Source organism: Micropterus dolomieu, linkage group LG10, assembly GCF_021292245.1.
Source record: "Micropterus dolomieu isolate WLL.071019.BEF.003 ecotype Adirondacks linkage group LG10, ASM2129224v1, whole genome shotgun sequence".
Taxonomy (NCBI): domain Eukaryota; kingdom Metazoa; phylum Chordata; class Actinopteri; order Centrarchiformes; family Centrarchidae; genus Micropterus; species Micropterus dolomieu.
This window is the reverse complement of record NC_060159.1, coordinates 26,465,205-26,482,443: the sequence shown is the minus strand read 5'-3', so window position 1 is coordinate 26,482,443 and position 17,239 is coordinate 26,465,205. Positions and strand designations below refer to the sequence as shown.

At 43.0% G+C, this 17,239-nt stretch overlaps 1 protein-coding gene across 2 annotated transcripts in view; it reads right to left on the bottom strand.

Moving 5' to 3' along the window:
• Positions 1-17,239, bottom strand: part of myo6a (myosin VIa) — a 173,263-nt gene that overhangs the window by 36,923 nt on the left and 119,101 nt on the right. The window contains exons 24-27 of one of the 2 annotated variants that reach the window (XM_046060244.1): positions 10,794-10,884; positions 7,423-7,573; positions 4,499-4,707; positions 971-1,049 (exon numbers count right to left, since the gene is read on the bottom strand). In XM_046060244.1, coding sequence (XP_045916200.1) covers positions 971-1,049; positions 4,499-4,707; positions 7,423-7,573; positions 10,794-10,884 — 530 coding nt within the window. Of the gene's footprint in view, positions 1-970; positions 1,050-4,189; positions 4,209-4,498; positions 4,708-7,422; positions 7,574-10,793; positions 10,885-17,239 lie in introns of those variants that run through there. The other variant, XM_046060243.1, reaches the window with a different exon arrangement.

The following is a 17,239-nucleotide window of genomic DNA, read 5'->3' as shown; positions in this document are numbered from 1 at the left end:
CCCGCCCCCCCCCCCCCCCCCTCGGTCTTGGTCTCAGCCCCTAAAAGTCTTGGTCTTGACTCGGTCTCGCCCTCCCTCGGTCTTGGTCTCAGCCCCTAAAAGTCTTGGTCTTGACTTGGTCTTTCCCTCCTTCGGTCTTGGTCTCACCTTGGTCTCAGCCCCTAAAAGTCTTGGTCTTGACTCGATCCCCCCCCCCCTCGGTCTTGGTCTCAGCTCCTAAAAGTCTTGGTCTTGACTCTGTCTTCCTAAACTCTGGTCTTGTTCCTGACTCGATTTCGGTTTGGGCGGTCTTGCCTACAAAACTACATCCTCAATTTATGACTTTAAAGTCAGTCTCTGGTAAACGGTCTGTCCCTGTAAAAGCTCCTTTCTAGTCTTCCGACCTCTTAAATAGTTTTTGCACTACGTCACATTCACCCATTCATACACTGATGGCGGAGGCTAAGGTGACGCCTGCTCATCAGAACAGAAATTAACATTCACGCACACTCCCGTCGGGAGCAAGTTGGGGTTCTGTATCTTGCCGAAGGACACTTCAACATGCAGACCGAAGGAGCCGGGGGACCGAACCGCTCAGGAGGTAGAGCCGCTTGAAGTACAAGGTCTATAAGTTGTTTCGACGATGGTCTCACATTTTTTAATCTTATTGGGGAGCAAACCTTTCCACGCTGTTGCACACGAGGTATGACAATATAAATGAAAAGTATTTTGCTCCAAGAGACGGTGTTTTTCCAAACCTTCACAGCAAGCTGCATTCATATGGAACTCTTACTTAACGTAATAAAGGACACTAGAAATTACAGGTTCTGAAGAGAGTCGTCTCTCGTGCTCAGTTTGTTATTTTGCACTTTTCGCACTAAACTGAGTTATAAATCCATCCAGTGAACAAACAGCTCCTGGGTTAAAACAACAAAGGCCAACAGAGGGCTCCCGTCTGCAGGACGCCTGGAGCGAGCGACCCGACACCCACCTGAATCCTCCTCTCCTCCTCCTCCCTCTTCTTCCTCTCCTCCTCTTCCTGCTTTCTCTTCAGCTCCATCTCTGCTTTCCTGACGGAGGGGAAAAAAAAAAAAGAAGAGAAGAAAGTACAAAAGGAAACAGAGAGATAAAGAGACAGAGAGATAAAAGGGGAACGAGACCAATGAGAGACAGAAAGAGATGTTGATTAAGAGGAAGAGAGCGAGGAACAGATGGGGAATGAGACAAAGAAAGAAGAAGTGGAGATGTATAATGGAGAATAAATTAAAACAGACGAGAGACAGAAAGACAGAGAGAGGAAGGGAGGGGCAGAAACAGAGTGAGAGAAATAAAGTTAGATTAGTGAAGTGAATAAACCGGCTCCTCCTAATTGATGCCGACGTCAGCCATCTTCTTCTCTAACTAGAAAGTATACGACTCAGCGTTTCTCCATTAGCAGAGTTAATTTGAGCGTTAAAACATATCTACTCTGTGCATACGTTTAAAAGTATGATTATACATAAGTGCACTTTGTTTGGACATACTTGATTTTTTGATTAATCGTTTGGTCCATAATATGTCCAACATTGTTAAAAAATGTCCATTAATTGAGCTGCAACGATTAATTAAATAATCAATAACCTGTGAACTATTAAATATAAAAAAATAAATTAATCTATTAAATCGGTTGTTTTTTTTAAAGAAAAATTATCTGATTCCAGCTTCTTAAATGTGAATATTTTCTGGTTTCTTTCCTCCTCTATGACAGTAAACTGAATATCTTGAAATTAGAGGACGTCGTCTCGGGCTTTGGGAAACACTGACATTGTAAAGACTAAACAACCAATCGATTGATCAACAAAATAATCGAAAACAATGGTTAGTTGCAGCCCTGTGTTTTCTTAAAGTTCGAGGCGATGTCATCAAATTGCTTGTTTTATTCAACCAATAATGTAAAAACTCAAATCCATTCAGTTTATGATATCAAGAAAGCAGCAAATTATCTCAAAGAAGCTTTATTAAAAGAAGATTTGCTACTTTACTTGGACAGATTTGCTGCTAAATCAAACAGAAAAGAAATATTCTCCCGTGTCTGTTTCAGTTGCTCTTAAACTGTGTTTTCTTGCTCTTTGCCTTTTTATTTTTGTCGTGCACTCGCAGGAAAACTATCAGAGCACTCCGGCTCTGACATTTGCACTCCTTTACTACCGACTGCTTGTACTCGCCGGTCATCTAGGAATTGAAGGTCATTCTGCTGCTGCGCACTGCTCTAAATAGAAACATCAGCCAAACGGGTAAAAGAAAGAAAAGCGCCGTGCTCGGGAGCCACAATGTTTAAGGAATTTAAAGCAACAGAAGGGGAGCCTGCTGGGAGACATTTCCATCAACAGGTAGGCTTTAACACATCCTAATAAATAATGTTTGGATTAAACCTGCGCTGGATCTGTGCTGAAATGGGAGCCAAGTGACTTGATAAAGGCCTTGAAGTGCACCTCAGCATGCCACCACGCTGCTGCTTTCACGACCTTCAGTGACCTGAAGGTGAATCTCAGGAGTTTATAACTTGCCAGAGGAGGAGAGTAAAAATGAAGGGAAAGTGAGCCATAAAATTTGCGCTGTCGTCTCTAATGTCTTATATTAGCGGGTAGTGGTTTGTGACGAACACAATGGCCCCCATCAGTCCTCCTAAAAGACTTTCCGTACTGAAGGAGGGCAGGTTTGTGGGGGTCAAACCTGAGTGAGGAATATGCCTGCCACGATCTGGACAGGAAATTAAATTTCCCATGTAACCGCGTGCAGAGCTTGATGGATTCAAATCCGCGTCGGTCAATTACATGATGTCATTCAGGAAATAGAGGAGGACACGCGAGGACGGCCGGATGCCCGAGCAGAGAACGAACAAAGACAGAAAACAGATCCAAGCAGACCGATTGTCCTCATTCACACAGTTTTCCTAAAATCCTGCACAAACATTAAATGAATTGGAGTTTTATTCTTTAAATGCATCCATTCTGAAGTCAATTTCGATGTGCGTTAAAGCTTCACTAATTAATATTTTATGTCTTAGGATAAAGAGTTGTTAGGCCTTATAAATCTATATTGACTGCATTTATAGAAAGAAATTAAGGTGTGCTGTCAAAACTAAACCTGCCTCTCCCGTAGGGCTGGACAATAAAACAATAATTATCGCCATACAATTTTTTTCCAATAACAATATAACAAATGTTCAATGAATATTCATTAAATGTTTAATTTTATTTACTTGACTCATACATGGATTAGGACTTAATTTTATAATTTTCCTTATAAGTCCTTTAAGATGTTTATTTTGTTGAGGAATGAGGACAGAAAAAAGCTTTTACTTCATTTTACTCGTGCATATTTGTTGACAAAGATTTTATCATAATCGTTTTGAATGTTCTGCCCCAGATTTGTGAAGTGATCTGCTCTTTGGCCTCGAGTGTCTGACCTCAATAAACCATCAGGTTTCTTCAACTTTCACTCAGGAGCAAAAATCAGCATTTAAACTCAAAGAAATAACGATTTGATACTTATCGTGATAATTATCGATAAAAAAATCTCCAAAAAAAAGTCGTGTTAACTTCTCTTCTTTTGTTGTGGAATGGAAAAACTATTTTTAGAGACTACTATGTATTCTATAATAATGTCCTCTACATTATAAAATCTCATAATTAATTGAATTAACTCCTCTAAACTAAAACTGTAAAACAGAAAGGGAGGATTTGTTACAGGACTGTTGCATGAAGCTACATTAGTTTTAGCTAGGTGTACCTAATAAACTGGCCACTGAGTGTGTGTGTAAGAGTGGTCTAATATCCGTATTTGTTTTATTTAAAAAGATATTAAGGTTATAAGAAAGCTACTTGTACATAACATGAGGGGTTTGTTTTCTTGATTCAGTGTCTGAACCTTTTTTACCAAATTAATCTTTAATTTTATGGCTCCAATAACGCAGCAGTTAACCCCAAATATCAATTTCAAAGTCTAGGGGCAACAGCCGAACTGCTGAAGCCATCGGACACATGAACCAACTCCAGAAATCCTGAATTAAATCATTTAAACTTGACCTGATTTCTTTACATCGGACTTGTACAAAGACGTTTCCGTATATCTCTGAGGCCGCGGCCGCTGACATCCTTGCGATTGTTCTCCCTGTAATGACGGGCGCTGGGGAATTGAAGCTCATTCTGCTGCTGCACTCGTAAATCACCCGTGGACGAGTGTGTCAGCTAAATGCAGAAAATATAAAAAGCAAGCCTGATAACTCTTCTGTAAAAATAAATCCTTTTGGAGCAGCGATCTTATTATGTAAATCCCCTCTGTTACCTTTAAATATGAGTGAACACTGAGTGTTTTTGTCCACTGCAGCATTTTTCAGGCTTTTGCCGGGTCGAAATACGCCAACTTTGACAAGTGCCTCTTAATTTTTGGCTAAAGCAAAACAAAAATGTTTCATCTGAGCCTCAGTCAAGAGGCTGAAATGTAAAAGTACTCCAACCTGAACCCCCCTCCCACTTACAGTCGGCGGTCCTCCTCCTCCTGCTTGCGCCGCTGCTCCTCCTCCTCCCTCCTCTTCTTCTCCCTCTCCATCTCCTCCTCGATGCGCCGGAGCCGCTCCCTCTCCTCCTCCTCCTTCTTTTTGTTCTGCATGGCGGTCAGCAGCTGCTCCGACCGGGTCACCAGGGCCTGGTACTCGTGGTCGATCTCGATCCTGCTCATGATGGTGCTCTGACAGACACAAAAAAAACAGAATCAACTTAAAGTTGATGCATCTGGACTGCAGGATTTATTTAAACGGTTAAATGGTGATGATTTAATTCTCAAGTATTCACTTCAGTGGCAGAGAGAGGCCTTTATTGGGGACAGGCTTTTATTAGAGACTAGTGCGAGGTAACTAAAATCTCATGTCGCAGAAGATAATTTCATACCCCAACAACAATATATATCCCGATATTAGGGGTGTGACACTTAACCCACAAGATCGAGACGACATCGAGATCTTAACACTATTTTTAAGAAATCTTTAGTGCTGAATTATAATAAAATTTTGAGCATTAAACATTTTAATTCCTGCATTCAAACTGGTGAAAATGTTTTTATTTATATAAAGAGAAACACAAAATCAGGTGGCAGGTGACGATTCAAAATCTATAACCTAACTATAACAGAATGTAAGTCAGTGCAGCTCTCAGTCATTCTGCGCTGCTCTCAGATCTGTTTCTCCTGTAGATCAACTTATTTAATCTCATCCCTGCTGAGTCATGATTCAGTCTTCCCTCCTCTTTGCGTCTTTGTTTGGGGAAGTAACCTCTTTAAATGTGACTGTGGCTCCTTTTCACCTCAATGATAAAGTATTTAATTTTAATGTATTTAGAAACTCCTGGACTTTAGTAGCTCCTGTGTTTCAGCAGCTTTCAAAACTTTCTGCACGTTCAGAATCTCTCCCGCAGATCTGTGTGCTCTGACAGGTCCAGACAAAAGGCAGAATATTACCAGACTAACGTTATCATTTAATGAGAAGTCTACCTGCCCTTTACTCTGCTGTGCATTACGTTATTAATCCGCTGGCAGTAACGTTATCCCCCTCAGACCGTCTGCAACCGAAAGCAAGTGAAACACTTTTGATCGGGCAGAAATCTCACCACAAATCCACACACGTTAACTTCCAGCGCAGCTCAGATAAAGTGCAGCCAATCAGAGCAAGCTTGCGCCTCAGATGGTAGATGTTTATGTTGCAAGACTCTACCAGCTATGTCACCACTCGTCACAGGTTACGAGATCTCGTCACAGCCCTACCCACTACGGAAAAGGGGTGGTGATGGGGCAGTGGATAAGACACAGGTCAACCAAAGCAGGCCCCGCCGCCGTTAGTTGTCATCAACATCTTGAACATGAGTGAGGAACAGGGGAAAACCACTGAAACAGGGGATTTGGTTGCAAAAAGAAAAGCAACTTTTGTAAACCACTCAGTGGGCTGATGTATGGCTGCTTACTGCGTTAAAGCTCTAGAAAGGATAGTTGTATTTTTTCATATCGTAATATATATCGCAGAAAAGAAAAAACATTGCAATGTCAGTTTTTCCAAATATCGTGCAGCCCTACTAGGAGCATTCTGCATTTAAAAGGTCTCTCTATAGATCGATCCATCTTTTAACTTCCTTATTCAAATTCTGCAGATGTCTGTTCGAACTTCGATATTCAATAGACTTTTTGTTTTGTTTTTTACAGATTTACGCTTGTGGGAAATTCCTGAAACTCATGCAGCCGGCCCTCCCTGAAGACTGGAACTTGTTCGGCAAGGTTCACTTATGGTGTGTAGCAACATCCTAGCAGATAACACAAAGCAAACACCTAGAAACGTCTTAGTAACCACCAAGTGAGGATCTGGCAACACCCCAGCAAAAATGTCGAAGCGTGAATTACATAAAGGCAGTGAGTAAATCTTCCTCAGCAAGTTTATTTCCTGTGCACGCCGCTTCAAAAGCTGTCAGCATCTATAATCACGGCCAAAAATCCAAGCGGCTCCGAGGATGTTCTTTACTGTGATGATGGGGATGTCAGAGCCGCAGACTACAACGTCTCAGCTGGTCTCTACGTCCTCTGAGAGCATCAGGAATCTCACAATTCAATCCCAATCTGACGGCTTCCACAGCCACACCTGACCCGAGGAGGGAAGCGTCTCGTGGCAGATGAATATTCATTCGCATCTGCCAGTTACTCTACAACAAATCCGCAGGGTGGCGGTTTGACGTGACGGGAGCGTCGCACTGCTGAGTCCTTCGACCAGCGTTTGTCCTTCTAATCCCGACATTTACCGCGAGGGTGATAAAGAAGACAGCGATGCTAAATTATGAAAAATTAAGCCGAAAAAATAGGATATTAAAGATTCGTGACATTCATAGGCAAGATTATGTCGAAAGAAGGCGGGTCTTAAAGTCGGAGACAGCACACAACTTAATCCAGTTCAACAGCAAACAGCATTATGATAACAAGGAGTCAGGAGTCTCGACAATCCACCAGTTTGGGTAAATCTCTCTGGATCATCCGCTCGCAATGTCAAAAATCATCTCTTCATCTATCCACATGAAACGCAGGACTTCATCATTCTATATTTAAAAAAACTAAAATTGCTGGGGATCCAATCTGTTCTCATTTCGTCAAGCAGGGATTTGAGACGCCACCCGTCCGTCAAACTGCACCAGAATGTGGTTTAATTTCATGCTGCCCGTCATCTTCTGAGAGGAGGCGGCATTCATGTCAAAACGGTGGATATCCTGATTTTAAAACAAAACTCTTCACATGCACGTGTCAGTCAGAGCAGACAGCACCACAAAGGGGCTTTTACTAAAGGATACAGAGGAATTTAGTCTTTAAATACAATTCACAGCTGAATTCGGGGCTTTAATAGCAGCCAGATGAGCTCAGACTGTCCGTCTCACCCACCTTGATTTTGATCATCAGCGTATCGACGGCGGCCTCCAGCTCCTGGATCTGCCTGCTCATCTCCTGTTTGCCCTCCTTCAGCCCGGCCACCACCTCGGTGAAGCGGTCCATCCTCTTCTTCAGGTTGCGCACCTTGACTAGCCCGTCGATGCTAAACAACATAGAAACATAACATAACATTTAAAAAAGGGGTAATTCCACGCTCCATAAAGGTCAGGTGTAAATCGACGCAGCACAGGCAGAGATATCCCGAGTTATAGATCCTACACTTCCCATAATGCAACTTGATTTCTGAATTCTGTACGTGCATTTTACATCTTTAATATCCTGGATCATAAAGGTCGATGTTAAATATTATTTCTGAGAAAGAACTTTCGGTCTGTTTTGCGCGGCAGGTGGCTCTAAATACTACATTACCCATGAGCCTCACTGTCGTTGCTCTGGAGAAGAAGCCAGTCAAGAGGTGCAAATCAGAGCAGTAGCATTAAAAAAAAAAAAAAAAAAAGCCTAGGCATTGAATTTGATGATAAATCTTCACATCATAGTTACAGAATGAATCCTAAAGTGAATTAATTTAAGATACAAAGAAAATTTGGTCATTTTACAACAGGGTTGTAAAATAAAATGCAGTTTGTAGATCCCTTATGCTAGCTTGTATTGCTGGTTTTCTCACCAGTGCAAATATGACAGAATTTTAACCTTCGTGATTGGATGTTTCTCGCCTAAATGCACCTTGGGAGTTTTTATTAAAGGATCAGATATTTTCTAACTCCTTAATAATTTGCACCGGTGATTCAGAACCAGGAGAGTTTCACGTCCATCCAAGCCGCAGAAGTTAAACTGGAAAAAAATGATATACACACAGAATCAGCCCTCACATGAATGTAAATATCTGATTCTATCTTTTCATGTGACAACACTGAAGAAATGACTCTTTGCTACAATATAAAGTAGTGAGTGTGCAGCTTGTATAACAGTGTAAATTTGCTGTCCCCTCAAAATAAAACATCACACAGCCGTTAATGTCTAAACTGCTGGCAACAAAAGTGAGGACACCCCTAAGAGAAAATGTCCACATTGGGCCCAATTAGCCATTTTCCCTCCCCGGTGTCATGTGACCTGTTAGTGTTACAAGATCTCAGGTGTGAATGGGGAGCAGGGGTGTTAAATTTGGTGTTTTGGACTTTTCCTATCAGTCCCTCCGCCTGCTAACCAACCACGTCATAGTCGCCCAAACAAACACAGCCCTAGTGACGTCGGACTTCATAAAGCTCCTCCCACAGCCAAAGAAGACGTTACGCAAACGACACTGACCTCGACCTTATTCTGGATTCCAGTCATGATTCCAAAGACACGAATATGTCAGGTTGACTTTTGGGGAAATGTGCATAAATGGTGGAGCCACCCAGACTTTTGTATTTGATGCGACAGCGCATAAAAAAATCTGATTGTGTGGGATTAGATTTGAATGTCACACATAGAGAGGATCCTGTGAAGGGTAAAATAAGCACATACACAACACTCTGTATACACACAATTATTATTGTTAATCCAGCTTATTGAAGTGTATTTTTAAGGGGATAAATGAAGATAGTCTTCTTGGTCAGAGTGGACACTACTGGAATGGTCATGAGGTTACCTTACTACCTCATCTCTGGCACTCGTTACAGGGTAAATGGTCTGTACTACTTAGTCCAATCAAAGCACTTCACACTACATCACATTCACCCACTGATACATCAGAAACAGAAATTAACATTCAAACACACTCACACACTGATTGAACAGCCATCGGGAGCAATTAGGGGTTCAGTATCTTGCCCAAGGACTCTTGGGGGGATTGCGCCTGTATTGTATAGCTGCAGTACTGGAGGCTAAAACCTAAAACCACATTTCCACTGAGTGATCTGCATGATGTTTCTGCACTTTCAGTACTGCATTTCTAGGAAAAGCTTCTCTCTCAAATACTACTTTCTGTCCAACCAGACATTTTAAAAGGTCAGAGAATCAACAATTTATACAAATACACCAAGCCGATCTCTACCACATGAGCCTCGATGTTTTTAAATATCTTATGTAATGTATTTATATATTGTAATGTTTTGCAATACTTATTGAATCATTTTATGGATGACATTGTCCCTGGTATATAAATAAAACCTAATGATTCAAAATGATGTTCATCAACAAAAACAACAGTTTTACTTCGAATCACCTGCTGCGGTCAACAAAAATTTTATATGCAAAACATATAGTTCAATGAAATTACAGATGATTGTCACATGAAATAATAAACCTGATCGTGTTGCTTTTAATTATCACGAAACAAATCTGAAAGCGATACATAAAACATTTATTATATAATTAAATATAAAACTATTCAAATTTTAAATGAATGTAACATGCATAGCGTCTCGTTTAGGAATTTAAATAAAATTAAATAAAGTCAACAGGACTAAAGTAATAAAAATAAAACTAATTTCATGTTTGTCACCAATGTCGTCTTAATTAAATCTCCGCCCCAGTCATTAATACGCCCCCCCAATCACACAGTCCACCTCATCAGCCGCACACCCAAACACAATCACACAGCCTGTTAGCACAGACCAGCAGGTTGCCAGATCAGACAATAACCCCCTGCAGAGGGGAAAAAAACCCTTCTTCTTCTTCTTCGCACACTCCCTCTTTCCTCCCACCTGCCCCTGCTCTGGTTTTTATCGTCAAATATCAGAGGTAGTAAGCGGAGCTGTACGTGTTGGCGGGCGTGCGCGTCAGGCAGAATGACACTGCTGAGCTGTGAAAGTGGCAGATAATGAAGAAGAAGAAGAGAAAGATGAAGAGCAGGGGGTTTAGGGAGGAACTGGAGGACGGAAGAGAGATATAAAGAGATGAATGTAATGAAGAAGGGAAGGAAGCGTGAAAAGAAACCTGGGGGGGGGGGGGGTCAGGTTGAAATGAGGATGTTAATGAGAAAAGAGGATCGGGGGAGAGGGAGAAAGATAAGAGAAAAGAAATATGGCGTAAAGAAAAAGAAAGGTGGAGAAAAGAAGCAGGGGGCGGGAAGAGAGGGTGAAGGAAAGGAGACAAGAAAAGAGAAGGTGGAAAGAAAAAAAAAACTTAAAAAAAAGGAGCGAGAACAGAAGCAGAAAGGAAAGAGGGTCGGGAAGAAGAAGAGGCGAAATTTGGAGACAAGCGAGAGAATTTGGTGGCTGGAAAGAAATGAAAGTAAAAGAGGAGGTGGATAAGTAAAGTAAAGAAAATAAAGCAGAGAGGGATGAAGAACTGTGAAAGGGAGAGAGTTTAGATGAATAAAGAGGAGAAGAGGAAAGAGCTGGAGGTAAGAAGAAGGAGGAGGACGACAGGACACCCACCGAGGCTTGTGCTTCTTCCTGCACAGCCACATCCGGACCGTCTTCTGCATTTTGATACAGGCGCCGGTCCGGTACAAAATCTTGTTCTTCACTGCAAGAGAGAGAGAAAAGAGCGTTAAGAACTTGTTTTGCACTACATTCTGCGCGACCACGCCGGAAATCAAATGTGTGTTTGTAGCTGAAAAGAATCACTTCTGACTGTCACACGGTCTCGGTACGATACCCGAGTTCGCAGAGTCATACTGCGCAAAGACTAAAGTCTAAACGTGGCCAGATCTGGATCTGAATCACGAACCACGTGATCAAAGTAGGTGAAGAAAAGTAGGGTTATGCCAACAAATGGTCGACGACCTGTGGAAGGCATCATCATCAACAATTCATCTGAGTGAGTAACATTGGACTTCACCTTACCCACGGTATATTTGTTCCTTGTTAAATGATTTATTCCCCCCCCTGTAGGAGCACCGGTGGGTATAAGGGACACCAAAAGAACTCTTTTTGATTAGTCGGTACCAAAGATAATGGAAACCCAGCCTTAATCAGGAATAAGCCAGACCAGGCTCCATAAGCCTGACGCTCTCCTGTGAGCTGCCCCTCCAAGCACAGCTCCAGGAGGGACCCCTGTTTCTTTCTCCAAGTACAGAATGTAAATATTAACTACTCAGAATAAGTTTACAAACTTCTACACAGAAGCCACCAGCTTTCAGTCATCCAGGTCACGGTTATCCAAGAAAGGTTCAAGTCGAGGGCAACTGCACTGGGGCCAACGCCTCAGGTCAAGACTTAGCCATTTACCTACATTTGAAGGATAAGGGACACTCTTTCAATGACAACCATTTACATATTTTGGACCGGGAGGACGGGCGGTTAGAAAGAGGTGTGAATCAGGCCATTTACACCAGAATAGAAAGACCAGTCGCTGAACGGAGGAGGAGGGCTAAGACACCACTTATCCTACTTAACCTGTAACGCTGTCCTTTCAGCTCGATCACCTTGATGACGACCCCGCAGAGGTTAAGTGGCTGGGATTCCCTGCCAGACAGTCAGAACTGATAAGCCCCTTGGATGAGAGGCGAAGCGCCTTCAAGCACCCACAACCTTCACCGTCCACTTGCCCCCGATTCTGACCTTCCTTGGACACCAGCCGTCTGTGAGGGAAGCTCGTCCCGCTGTTGTCCTCTGTGAAAACCCTCAGAAGTTTTACAAACAGATAAACTCCACGGGTTTTTACTCACGTGCCTTATCTAAAGTAAAACACCTCTTATTCCAAGTTTTTGAAAAAGTTATCAGCGCTTTTGTTTCCCTTGACTAGGTCAGTCTTCACTCTGCAGTATGTTCAGATAGCCGGTTCCTGCAAGCGTGAGCATTTTCCCACCGTACTTTCCTCCCTCCACTCGATCCCTGTCCGTTATGGAGTTCATTTTAAAACCTTGCCATTTTGTCTACTGAGCACTTCATGGATTGGCTCCCTCTTATCTATCTGACCTTTTAACCCCTTATACGCCATCTGAGGCACTCAGGTCGGCTGATCAGTCATTTCTGGTCGTCCCTCGTGCTTTGGCGTCCTGTGCCCTCTCAGTCTGCAGAACAAACTGCCCCCTCTACCGAGTCCTTCAACAAAGCACCTGCATATATTCAAGCTTTCTTCTGCCTTTGTTTGTAAAGTTCTTTGGTCAGCTCAAGTTGTTTTAAATGTGCTTTAGAAATAAATTTGACTTGGCTTTAATTTGTAATGAATATAGTGAATTTCATACAGTTTTACATTCTGTGACGTTTGCAGGATTTCTTGATCTCTTTACAAAACAAAAAGCACCATTCATCATTTCAGCCTTTTCCCAGGTCTTTGGCAACATAGATGCTTTTTTCTGTCGCGCCAGTGAAGCGAGTTCAAATTGAATTGAAGTGAGAAAATTAGAGGGAGAGAGGAGGGGGAAAAAAAGAGGGAGCGCCGGAGAGATGAAGGGTGAAAGATAAATAGAGACAGATATCGATAACATCACTGTCTGCAGCCAAATAAATTTAATTTTGTTAAGAACTTCTACTCCAACGATAACAGAACTGAATTAATAGCTCTGGATTTACTGAACACAGACTGAATATTTTCGACTGCCTTTACGACTGCTGCTGCGACATTATGAACCTTGCGGATCGGACGAATGCATTTATTTTTAATGGGATATGATGATATGCTTCGGCAATACCTGCTTCGGTTCAGTTCCTGCCAATAAAGCTAGTTTTCAATTAGATCGATAACGACAACAAAGAGCTGGAGGTGGAGATAAGGACAGTTAGAGAGAGAGAGATCTGCAGAGACTAATAGAGAAAGAGAGGGGTGGACAAACCGAGACAGAAGGAGAGAAACTACTAGGGAAGAAAGAGCGATTAAGACAGACACAGAGAGAGAGAGAGGTGTTATGATAGCAGCCTGCAGTGACTGACATGAACTCTCCTCAGACACTGCAGTGATAAACATAAGAAAGCAGACAGATATCCCCCTCCTCCAGGAGCTCAACCCCACATTATTAACAGCAGTCTGTCTCTGCTGCACAGTCTCTCTGCTGCAGATTACACCGCCCATGGTTTGTTTTGCTGTTGTACCCTGCTCCATCCACGAGGCCCTTGGGTATTTTTTTTGAGAGCCATCTGTGCATACTGATCCATCACTTGTTTGCATGATCCGATTTCCAACATGACTGCCTGGACAAAACTGAGAGCGATAAGGAGCAAATGCACTGAAAGCTGCGATAGGGAGAGCGAGCAAAAGAAAAGCGATGCATAAATTTGCAACCCGGTTTCAGGGTCATCAACATGACATGGTTTCTTTAAGTTACTCGTACTGAGACTTCTGGGAACCAGGTAACGACAGCTGCTTAGCTCTTATATCAAACAAAACTGTCTTCTCTATGGGGTTTCCTCTCAGTTTGAACAACATAGAGCTGTCCTGCTGTTAGCTATTCATTTATAAACTAAACCAAATCCATGCAGACTCAGACTCGGGGGGTTAGCGTGTGTCCTGCTGCTGATCATCAAACTACCTTCAGCTTGGTGTCTAACCTGCAGCGTGACTGAACGAGCCGCTTGTATCAAGGTTTTCTTTCCCCCCCCCCCCAATCCATCACCGTCACCTGCTGCTCGATCAGATAGATCCCAAAACATGTCGTCTTGAGATCATTTAGAGTCACTAGACGATGGTCTAAAACTACGTTCTCACTCGTTTGATACTACGTTTGCTGTGTGAATTTGCATTTCTGCTTATTTTACACTGAAACTTAATTTATTTCTTAGAAAGTGTAATAACTTCTTCTGACTGTAGTGGAGAGGAGGTGGCACGCCTCCAACATGATACGCTGTGGAAAACCGTGCTCTACATCTTCTTGTCACATTGTGAAGGTCACTGAAAAAAATCCTCTGTGTCCTTTGAAACTAGGGGTGGGAGAAATAATCGATTCTTAGATGCATCGCGATGCGGACGAGGAAGATTATGAATCGATTAACAAATGTCTAAAAATCGATTATTTAAACGCTAATTGATAAAGTAATGTTGACGGAACGCAAAAAAGGCGGGACTCGCGGAAGTGCGGCGCCCGGACCGTCTGTGGAGCGCAGCCTGTATTCGGCACATAGGCATAGACTGTATAAAAGAAAGAGCGCTAGCTAACATGTCCTCTGTACAAGGGCTTACTCTCCGTCCCCCACACCAGACTTTAGGGGACAGATCCTTCAGCGTCACAGCCTGGAACTCATCCCCACAGAAATGCTCCCTGTCGAAGACACTTTCAGAGATCTACTAACAACCCAGCTCTTTACCAAGGCATTCAATCCCGAATGACTTTTTGTTGTTCTGTCACTGTAACAATGTGTAACGCGTCCTTGGGTCCCGTGAAAGGTGCTAAAAATATTTATTTATTTAAGTAACGTTAGCTAAATTAGTAACAAAGCTGTATGTCATTTGTAACTAAACTACTAGTGAAGTGTTGAGAACATCAGGCACAAGCTGAGACTAAACTGGTGTGCGCATCCTGATTATTATTTTTCAGTGTTCAGAGGAGTCTGACGACTGACTGGGTGTTAAAGAAATGATGGACCATGGAGCTGAGGTTACTAAAGTGAATTAGGGATGCAAACTAGTGCTTTTAAGCTAATTAGGAGCTTGGTAATTATCCAGGGATCCTGTATAGAAAAAATGATCGATAATGGTTTCATAATCGAATCGCAGCCCTCCGATTCCCACCCCTATTTGACAGAAGTCAGTGTGGCTTAAGGTTGTTTCAACTGGATCGCTTATCGACTATTAAAGGGACGATCAGCGATTGGTTTTTCACGCGCCGATGTTAAGGCGATTTTAACTAACTCCCTGTAGGAGCTAAGATGACATAAAAAAAGTCTCTAGAATCTGCACCACACTGCAGTGTTTCCCAATCATTGATTTATTTGTGGCGACACGACACAAGATCAACGCTGACCGCTACGTACTATAGCTCTCTCTCTGTCAAACACACTGAAACGGAGCCGTGTGTTTTTAGAAAACTGATGCATTGAAGTTAGTCCATCTATTTTCTAAATGGTGGCGGTTGACACGCTGTACATAGCTGCTAGCGACTGCGCCCTCCTCCTTCCTCACACGTGACTTGGCTTCTCACGCCGTCTCTAAGGGAGAAGCCAGCCACGGCCGCATGAACTCACGATCGTGACCCAGCCTTCATTTCCATAGTTGAGGGTAAGAACGAAAGTTGACCGGTAGATGGAGAGCTTTGCCTTCCAGCTCAGCTCTGTTTTCGTAACACTGGTTCATAAGAGCAAATGCAATATGGCCCCCGGGGTAAGAATTCATTCCCAACCCAGAGTTTAATATCAGTGAAGGGATATTTCCTTTATTCGGGGTAATATCCCAGGTTTCCACAGGTCATGTAAAGGTAATTTGCTGAGCTAAAGTAAGGTAACAGTGTGCGACTGTCTGCCGCAGCTGCTGCCTTCATAAAGACGCCCCTCTGTGATCCATCTCCTACGTAACCCCAAGGTTGAGATCATCTTCGCTTCGTTTTACACCGTCTCCGGTATGAGAATGCAATGCATGCGACCTTCAGATCCCGTCGTGACTTAGGTAATGCATTAGTGTCCAACATCCGAAAGATTGGCTGCTCAGATTTAGGCCAGTTAAAGGTGACCTTGCAGGGACAGACCAGAGACACTGAGGGGAAAGCTGAGAGGTAAATATTGTGGACCAAGAGGGATTCTTCAGATTAGATTTGGAACTAAATTGCGTCTGCACTCTGTGTTGCTGCCGCCAGTCTCCTCGGTTGGACTTCAATAAACAAGGCTCTGTAAGACATCCTGAGTTTACCTGACCCGCTCCCAAGAATTTCCATAACAACGTCCACTTACAGACGAGGGCAGCTGTTTCTCAGATGAGATGTCTGCAGCTTGTAGCGAGGCTCAAAGCGTGGCTTGTTCACAACTTTTTTCCTTTGCATAATTCATTGTGACGTTGAAGCTTCCACAAGTGATGCTGCCCCTAGAAACATTATGTCATCTTGTTGTCATCTGACGCGTGGCGACTTCTCTTCACATCAGGTCACACTAATTGTGAATATATAAGTATTCAGATGACATCACAAGGTATAATAGCTCAGATAGCAGGCGGTATTTTTCAGTTAGTCCTGGATCAACACAGATCTCCACATTCCCATCAGTAAAACATTCTGTTGGCACCCAGTCACTGCATAACAGAACTGCATCCAAACAGCTTAAACTGAATAAAACCTTAATCCAGACATGGCCGATAGCTGCTTTACTCAGTCCATGTGAATGCTGGTATATAGTGTCCCATCTATTATTAGAAACACACAAAATGGTGACTACTCTGATCAAATACATGCCAATAAATCAAACTATAGGATTGGAGCTCTGTCCAGTCAACTTTCCTTCGTTCCTACACCTGTGGTCATGAAGACCGAACCAAAAGACCTAGATCGAGGGTACAAGCGACTGAAATGGGTTTTCTCAGGAGGGTGTCAGGCCTCTCCTTTAGAGATAGGGTGAGAAGCTGAGTCAAGTGAGAGGAACTCTGAGTGGAGCCAGTTGAGAGGAGGCCTCGGGGGAAGACCCAGGACTAGGTGGAGAGATTATATGTCCAAACTAGCCTGGAAAATCGTCAGGACCCCCCCAGTCAGAGCTGGTCAATGTGGCGTGACCCCCTGCTGGAGCTGCTGCCCCCACAACCTGACCCCGGATGAGCGGTTGAAGTATTTTGGAACTAAACTGTAGCCCCCGGATCCGAACCCGGGTCTACAGGGTACTAAACATGCAACTTGACCGCAACGCCAAAGAGCCAGGCAGTCACAGCACATTCTCCACCGTAGAGATGGTACGCCGTCACCTAAACGTTTTTGTTTTTTTATATATGACTTACTAAACATTATTAATGCACACAAGTAGCTCCATCACCG